The sequence below is a fragment of the Muscardinus avellanarius genome (genome assembly GCF_963383645.1).
Source record: "Muscardinus avellanarius genome assembly, chromosome: 2".
Taxonomy (NCBI): Eukaryota; Metazoa; Chordata; class Mammalia; order Rodentia; family Gliridae; genus Muscardinus; species Muscardinus avellanarius.
The window spans coordinates 145,406,945-145,415,738 of record NC_137787.1 but is presented as its reverse complement, the minus strand read 5'-3'; the positions used below and the strand labels follow the sequence as shown (position 1 = coordinate 145,415,738).

The window sequence follows — 8,794 nt, the reverse complement described above, 5'->3', positions numbered from 1 at the left end:
GGAGAAAAAAATATCAAGTTTGTACAGAGACTATTAGATCAGTACTCAGAAAAAAAATATAAAACACATAGGGAGCCAGGCGTGGTGGCGCACGCTTGTAATCCCCGCGCTTGGGAGGCGAAGACAGGAGAATCGCGCAGGTTCGAAGCCAGCCGCGTGCGCTGGCTTAGGAGACCCTTTTTCCAAATAAAAATGTAAAAAAACAGGTCTGGGAGTGTAGCCCGGAGGTAGAAAAGCCTCTGGGTTCCACCCCCAGTACCACCAAAAAAAAAAAAAAAAAACCGTCAGCTGGGCGTGGTGGCGCACATTTATAATCCCAGCATTTGGGAGGCTGAGACAGGAGGATCGCGGTTCACAGACAGCCTCAGCTACATAGTGAGGCCCTCTGCAACTCAGTGAGACCCTGTTTCAAAATAAAGAATAAAAATAGGGTTGAGGATGTAGCTTGGAGGAAGAATTCCCAGGTTCCATCCCTAGTATGAGAGAGAGAGAGAGAGAGAGAGAGAGAGAGAGAGAGAGAGAGAGAGAAAATAAAATGTTAAAATATTTGATTAAAAAAAACTGGCTTTGCTAAATTCCCCTAATTTGTTACCATCAGATCATACTGCTCTATCCAATTATACTTCTGCACACCTGTTCACGTTGCCTAAACACAAAGAGATTATATTCTGGGGGAAAAAATCCCAAGCATAAAGATATACTATTTTACCTGTTTGTTTGTGGTACCAGAGATGGAACCCAGGGGCATTCTGCCTCTGAGCTACACTTCCAGACCTATTTTTTATTCTTTTTTTTTTTTTGAAACAGGGTCTTGCTGAGTTGCAGAAGGCCTCACTAAGTAGCTGAGGCTGTTTGTGAACCCAGAGCCTCCTGTCTCACCCTCTGGAATGCTGGGATTACAAGTGTGCACCACCATGCCTAGCTTTTTACCTGTTTCTTTGGGTCTTCATTTTCTTAGTAAAGATCCCGTCTCACATAAAACTTAACATTTATTTTTTGTTTATTTTTCTGTGGGTGGTTCTGGGAATGAAACCCAGGGGCATTCTATCGTGTACATATCCTGAAAGGATATATATATATATATGTATATGTGTGTGTGTGTGTGTGTGTGTGTGTGTGTGTGTGTGTGTGTGTGTAATCTTCACAGTCTTCCCGCCTCAATACTAGCTCCTTCTTCCAGAGGCTCAGGACACAGTACTTGGCGTCACCCTGAAATCCCTTCTCCACCTCTCATCTGACCCATCAGCCTACAGTCTCCACCTGCATCACGAGCCACTCTACTCCTGCTGCTCTCAGCTCCTGCCTAAACACATCCCATTATATGCTTCCTTGCTCCGTGGTCCTGACCTTGTTACCCAGGATCCAAAGCGAACGTTGACAGATGGAAGCCCGCTGCAGTGTCCGGCGTGCTCTGGAGGCCTGCCTTCCCTGTGCAGCCACAGTTCTTTGCCTCTTGCCTTGTTGGGCCAGCACAGTCCTCATCTTGTTCTCAGGACATGGCAAGCACATTTCTTTCTTCCTTTTTTGGCAGGGGTGGGGTGGGGGGCTGCAGATGGAATCCAGGGGCATTGTACCTCCAAGCTACATCCCAGGACTTTTTTTTTTTTTTTTCAGTATCGGGGATGGAACCCAGAGCCCTAGTTTTTAGCCTTTTTATTTCTAAAACAGGGTCTCACTGAATTGCGAAGGGCCTCACTAAGTAGCAGAGGCTGTCCGCAAACCACGATCCTCCTGTCTCAGCCTCCCGAATCCTGGGATTACAAGCATGAACAACCACAACCGGCCCTATTTTTTATTTTGAAACAAGGTCTCACTAAATTGCAGAGGGCCTCATTAAGTAGCTGTGGCTATCTGTGAACCTGGGATCCTCCTGTGTCAGCCTCCCAAGTACTGGGATTCTAAATTTGTGCTTCCCCCTCCAGCCTGTCAAGCACATTGACCTGGAGTGGTCTGTCTCCAGATATTCACAGGGCCTGGTTCTGCATCTTCATGTTTGTATTCAAGTCACACATTACAAGTGTCTCAGCACTAAAAATCCTTTCTCCACTTACTTGCTCCCCATACATGCAGAGGCAACTAAAAACACGCTGGTATCAATCAAACTTAGTATCAGTGTGAGAAAATGTCATGTGTCTCTGATGTTTACACATCCTCCTTAGTCTTCACAAAATGCTTTTTTTTTTTTTTTGCACAGTATTGGGGATGAAACCCAGGAGCATTCTACCTCCGAGTGACACCCCCAGCTCTATTTTTTATTCTTTATTTTGAAGCAAGGTCTCACTGAGTTGCAAAGGGCCTAACAGCTGGGACTATCCATGAACCTCGACTCTCCTGTCTCAGCCTCCCAAATGCTGGGATTACAAGTGTGTGCCACCACGCCTGGCTCTCAAAATGTCTTCACCTAGCGGCCAGATGTGGTGGCGAACACCCATAATCCCAGTAATTTAGGAGGCTGAGACAGGAGGATCACAGGTTCAGCCTAGTGAGACCCTGTTTCAAAATGATAGCCTCAGCTACTATGTAGTAGGCCCTTTGCAACTTAATGAGACCTTGTTTCAAAATAAAGAATAAAATATAGGGCTACTGGGTATAGCTCAAAGGCAGTATGCTCTTGGGTTTCATCCCCAGTAAAATAAATAAATAAATAAACAAATAAATAAATAAAAAATAGCCAGGTAGCTTGGCTTGGGGTGCATGCTTGTAATCCCAGCATTCGGGAGGCTGAGACTGTACGATCGCACAAGTTCAAATCCAGCCTCAGCTACTTAGTGAGCTCTCTGCAATTTAGTGAGACACTGTCTTAAAATAAAAAATAAAAAATAGGGCAGGGGGTATAGCTCAGAGGTCGAATGCCCCTGGGTTCCATCCCCAAACCTGTGAAATAAATAAATAAAAATAATAAAAACAAAAATAGGGCTGGGGGTGTAGCTCAGAGGTAGAATGCCCCTGGGTTCCATCCCCAGTACAGGAAACAAACAAAACAAACAAAAAAAAAAACCCCAAAACAAAGAAAAACCGCACACATTTGCTCGGTTGAAACAAGAGAGAATCATAGGCTTGCAATCAGTCTCAGCTATTTATCCGCAACTTAGAATTGTTTCAAAATAAAGAATAATAGGCCTGAGGGTGTTGTGTAGCCTGGAGGTAGACTGCTCCTGTGTTCAATCCACAGTAACACATTAAAAAAAAAAAAAAAATTGGGCTGGGTGTATATAACCCAGCGGTAGAATTCTCCTGGGTTCAATCCCCAGTAACACACATACACACCTTAATCTTTTATAAATGACCAGAAAAAGATCCAAAATAAGGGGCAATATTTAGACAACTACCTGGATTCTTCAAAGTTTTATCAGGATTCAGTAAGGTCAATTATGAAATAGACCTTTGTAATAAAATGCAATGTACAAACCTGGATGGGGGGCAGAATATAACCCTAAGGAATATTAAAGGGTCAACTAGAAAACAGGAATTTATCCACAGACTTGAGAAATACCTCGGGCAAGGGAAACCAGTTCACTCCAACAGAGCTCTGCTTTAGTCCCATCTGCCTTCGGACTTTCCCAGGGCCAACTCACCAATCACATTTCAGCTTAGGTGTTGCCTCAGCGCCCCACCCGTGTCAGGTTGTCCTGGTTTTGCTGGCACTGACCACTTCCTTCCCATTAAGCCTGTTCAGAAATGGCAACAACCTAGATCAGCCTAAAATCTTTCCCTTCCTTTGAATGTCAGATGCTTTAGATTGCTGCCCATTGCTTGCTCTCACCAGTCACCAGGGGGTGCTATTAACTCAACTACTATTTGCCCTAAGTTCAAGACCACATTCTGGTCTTGGAGTCACTAGGGCAAATTCCATGTTGCTAAATCACTGGATTCTCAAGTCCAAAAGGACCCAATTAAGTCACTGGCTTGCTCTTAAGTTAAGCTTCTAGGATGTAATAAATCTAATGAGGTTGTTAGGAGCTAAACGCCAACACTTATGTAAACTCAATTTTAGGTTCTTCACTGTTGAGTTATTCCCAAATTACAAGACATTTCCCTATTTCCCCCCACTCAATCTTGGCAGCCACTTAGCAAACACAATGACACTTATTTCTATCATGAAATCCTTAGCAGATAACTGCTCCAGGTCTTTCAAACACATTTCCATTCCATAGCCTTTTCAGACAATAGGAAGTTATTTTTCCATTTACTTTTGATGTAGGAACTGGGGCTATGTGGCTACTTTAGGACTTGAAGGCCCAGTTTAAGCAGTGGACACTGCTTTCCTTGTAAAGAGCCACTTTTGAACTATGCACTAATGAGCATGGTAATGTATCAAAACAAAATGTAGCCGGGCGTGGTGGCGCACGCTTGTAATCCCCGCGCTTGGGAGGCAGAAACAGGAGGATCGCGCAGGTTCGAAGCCAGCCGCGCGCGCTGGCTTAGGAGACCCTGTTTCCAAATAAAAATATAAAAATAGGTCTGGGAGTGGAGCCCGGAGGAAGAAGGGCTTCCAGGAACCCCAGTACCACACAAAAAAACAAAACAAAAAAAAAAAAAAAATGTAAACAAATCGAAACTCCCTTGAGGTATTTTGATCTTTGCCCTACAACCTCATCTTATACAGAATAGGTGGCAAGCCAGGCCATTTGCCAACCCGTTCTGGTTACCAGGAAAGGGAATTTGACATTCAGTCCAGAAGACTTGGTTCTACTTGTGTTAAATAAGCTCAGACAATACTTTGCTTCCAACTGAGTTAGTCACTTTTTATTCTTTTGGTAACCTTTCCAAGGTTAGTAGTTACTTCCACTGGAGGTGATGAAAAGTACAAGGTCCACTTCTAACGTTGGCACTGCTGAGCATGGTCTCTCCCTTTATTGCGAGTAAGAATTAAAACTTTGATTCTTGCTTTTTATATTCCAGTCCCAGAAGTAGTTCCTTCCTCACTGCAGGAGTTATCTGAAGACAGCCTTAGCTTTCTAGCGGTGATCTATGACCAGGCTCTAGCTTCTCCAGGAACACTACAGGATGAATTTAGTTTAAATATATATTAAACTAAGAGGCCTTCTCTCAAGTGAGTTTAAATGCACTTTATTTTGAGACAACCTACACGACATGTTTCTTAAAAAACAATGCCTCCACTCCAAATAAACCACAGTCAAAATAAATGAAGAGCTCAGGATGACATCAGTCCCATTTGTCTTAAGTCCTGGTGTTGTGTGGATGACAAGCAGCAGCCAGTTATGATGACAGGCGACAGATCCAAAGTAAGTGCCAGATTTGTTACTGTAAAAACAAGGACGAGTACATCAACACTTTTCCCAATTAAACCACTAAATTATTTTAACTTATAGATGTACTCCCCAATTCAATCTGGGCCGCCACAAAGACAGAACAGAAAGCGCGGGGATTATTTTCTCTTGCATCCTAGTGCAAACCAATTGAACAAGAGCAAACTGTTCACGGTCTATCAGTGGATGCTAACATCCCTATTTCAAGAAGTCTCATTTTGCGTCAAGTCCTACTTATACCAATATACTGAAAATACTCAAGATACTGCCTGAATAATCACTGTAAGCAAGTCATTCCATACTGTCCTAATTTGTCCACTGCTGTTTTAGTTCAGTATAATCTCTAAATTGTCTCCTAATTTATGGAACTCTGGAAGCTAGGATAACAAATACCTTTGTTTCTATATAACCTGCAGCTTCTTGCACAGCGAACATTCATTTTCTCACTCTTACTAAATTCACTTTAGTTCTAGCTATTCATTGTCATGTGGCTTTCAATGATAGCTGCCCATTATTTGTAAAACAAAGTTAAAATTCTAGTACTCGTGCATATATGTGGCAAAATGAATATGTAATGAAACTGAGGCCATTTACTAATAGGGAAGATAAATGTAGGATGCTGTCCCTGATCTCCAGTTTAAACTGTGCTGTACAGTACCATCCAGTTTTCTGTATATAACCAAGATTTGAAGCCTTTGTATACAAAAAACTTTTACATGTGCAACAATCCTTAGATCCAACAAAGAAAAAAAAAAATCCCACTCACATTTTTTAAAGTACTGCTATAGAATCCATTCTATCTCAGTGACAGGAAACAATGAAAATCATACCTAAACTATCTCTTAACTTTTACATTACTGATTTCAACCTATTTCCTTATACTTACACATTTCTCCATTTCTAAACCATCCTTAAAGAAAATCATAAATGGAGTCACACCATCCTCACGGTAGTCCAGGAGAGCAACCATGCCATCTGGATTCATGTTTTCACCAATAAAAAACTAGGGAAACAACACATATCCAGAATTAGATTACATATAAAATACACATCAATGTACAACACAACAATGACTCAACACCACAAAAATCAAGAGATTTCAACAATAGTTCTGATGCCCAAGCGTTATTAACAGTCTCTGATTAAAAGCACCAATAATGATCAAAATACTACAGAACAACCTAGAAACATTTTAGGCTTTCACTAGATCTCAACCCTACATATACAATTCCAAACTAGCCTACATGCCACCTGATTAGTCAAGTACCAGGAACACTAGGCTAATAACAACTCAAGTATGTCATATCGGGTATAGCCCAAGAGATGCACACTGCAGAGTATTCTTCAATAAAAAATCTTAGAGGTAAGGGGCTCAACAGACTGACAAGTCCAGATGCATCCGAAAGGAGCACCAGTGGTGAAATAGGAACACTCAGGAGGTTAAGAGGCAGTCCCAGAGAGGAAGAACTGAGAAACATCATCTGAGAAGTCAGTGGGGCTCAAGGACTTTTTAATCAGAAAAACCTGGAAACACAGACATAGAAGGCTATTTTTTTTTTATATCTGGAATACCAGTTGAAACTATGAAGCTAAATATTTAAATGACCCAAAGCCACAATTACAGGACGATTAATAAATTAATCTTTTCTTCTTGTAGTTAAAACTGGTTGTACAGTTTGATTCAAATGTTATTTACCTGGTAGTTTTTGAAATTAGCAAGGATGTGCTTGATTTGTTCTGCTGCCCCAGTCATAAAAGGTTTTACTCTTTCTGGTCTCTGTTCTTCAAGTTTGCCTTTGATTCTAAAACAGTATTGTGAAGAGATTGTTAGAAGTATTGAATTCTGAGCAAGTTAAAAAAATCCAAGCCACAACTAAAAATATCACTTTGTAGCCAGCTGTCATCAAGCAAGAGCCAGCTGTCAATGAGCAAAATGACGTGTACTATTAAGATATTACTAGCTCACAAAGGAAATCTTTTAAGAAATGTTTATAATTTCAAATACTTGATTTCAAAAACTCTCCTATTGTGAAAATTAAACTCATCAATAAAGCCTTTCAGAGGTGGGTCTAACGCTGAGAAACTAAAGCCACCCAACACTTCAAACCTCTAAGATCCTACACATCAACTAGGCATTGTCAAAATCACTTACGACTTCATGTAATCTTTGATGTACTTCTTATAGGCTTCCTTTGTGAAACTGGTTTCCTGCAAGTGGTGGTTCATGACGATGTCCACACCAGTGACTACTGTGCTTTCGGTCCCTTCGCCCTCAGGGCCTTCGGCGGAGGCATTTCCACCAATGAGCGAGTCATCAATGTTACCCTCTGTCCTACTGACCATCTGCAGCAAGGGAAAGTAGTTTTGTTTCAAAGAAAGAACTCGTCAAAACACTTTTATCCACTAGCAATTAGCACAACTTTTTGGTCAAACACTCCTGCTTCTTGCTAAAAACCACAAAAGCACTATTATTGGGGGAAAAACTTCTGTTTTCCTAGAATACAACAAGAACTAATTGCAGGCCACAACTAAAAATGAAGTCACTCCAAGTACGTGGAAGGTGTTCCCAGTTACAGGGTTACCACGAGTTAGGTGGGAACTGAGCCAAAGTCCAAGAGCCTGGGACTTTTGTTCCCAAACCCAACACAAGTCCGGCACCGCGCGGAAGGAGGATGGGCGCCGGGCGGCGGACTTATTTCCAGGCTCAGCTCCGCCTCCACTTTTCTAGAAAAACTCGAGCCCGGAAAAAAAGCGTCTCCTCCGCCAAGAGGCGGCAGGGAGGATTGCACAACCTCGGGGGGAGCTGCGGAAACCGGAGCCGCCGCGGGGGCCGCAGACTCACCTTGCCCTCCACCTCCAGGCACAGCCCGTCCGCGACCTCCCGGATCTTGTAGATGTCGGAAAACATCTCATCGTCTGCGCGGGGACAGAAAGCCGGGGGTTACCGTGCGCCGGAAGCCCGAGGCCCGCGCCGCCATTTCCCGCCCGGCCGCCGAGCGCACGCGGCCCCCGCCCCGCCCCGGCGCTCGGGACCGGCGCGCGGCCGAGCGGCGCCCCCTCCCCGCCCCGGAAAGGCCGCCGGCGCCCCGAGGCCCCGGGCCCGGCAGCGCCGCCCCGGCCCCGCCGCAGCCCGAGAGCGGCAGTGCGGTGCTGCAGCGGGCACTTACGGCTGATGAGGTCCCGGTAGATGATCATGGTGGCGGCTGGAGGGCGGCGGCGGCGGCGCTGGCTGAGCAGGAGCCGGAGCCCGGAGCGAGCGCGGTGCAGCCGGAGCGGCGCTGGGGGGAGGGGGGAGCGGGCGGAAAAGGCCGACTCAGCCGCTCCCCAACCTCATATAGAGGGCACGTCCCTGACGTCATCGCCCGCTGCGCCTCCGGAAGCGCCGCCAGCGGTGACGTGGCACGCAGAGCGTGCGGGGCGGGGGCGAGCATCCGGGGACTCGGCGCGGAGACACAGAGTCGCGCGCAGCCGCCTGCGTGTGTGCGTGCGGCGTGGGGGAGCGCGCGGGGAAGGACGGTGGAGGG

General features: G+C 44.8%; 1 protein-coding gene across 1 annotated transcript; it reads right to left on the bottom strand.

The window, feature by feature from the left end:
* Nucleotides 1-4,817: 4,817 nt before the first annotated feature.
* Nucleotides 4,818-8,573, bottom strand: TPT1 (tumor protein, translationally-controlled 1). The gene is made up of 6 exons (XM_080720011.1): nt 8,438-8,573; nt 8,113-8,186; nt 7,423-7,613; nt 6,967-7,072; nt 6,157-6,273; nt 4,818-5,265 (listed from the first exon to the last, which is right to left on the bottom strand). The coding sequence occupies exons 1-6, from the start codon at nt 8,463-8,465 to the stop codon at nt 5,263-5,265; spliced, it is 519 nt and encodes a 172-aa protein (XP_080576137.1). The 5' UTR covers nt 8,466-8,573; the 3' UTR covers nt 4,818-5,262.
* Nucleotides 8,574-8,794: the final 221 nt, after the last annotated feature.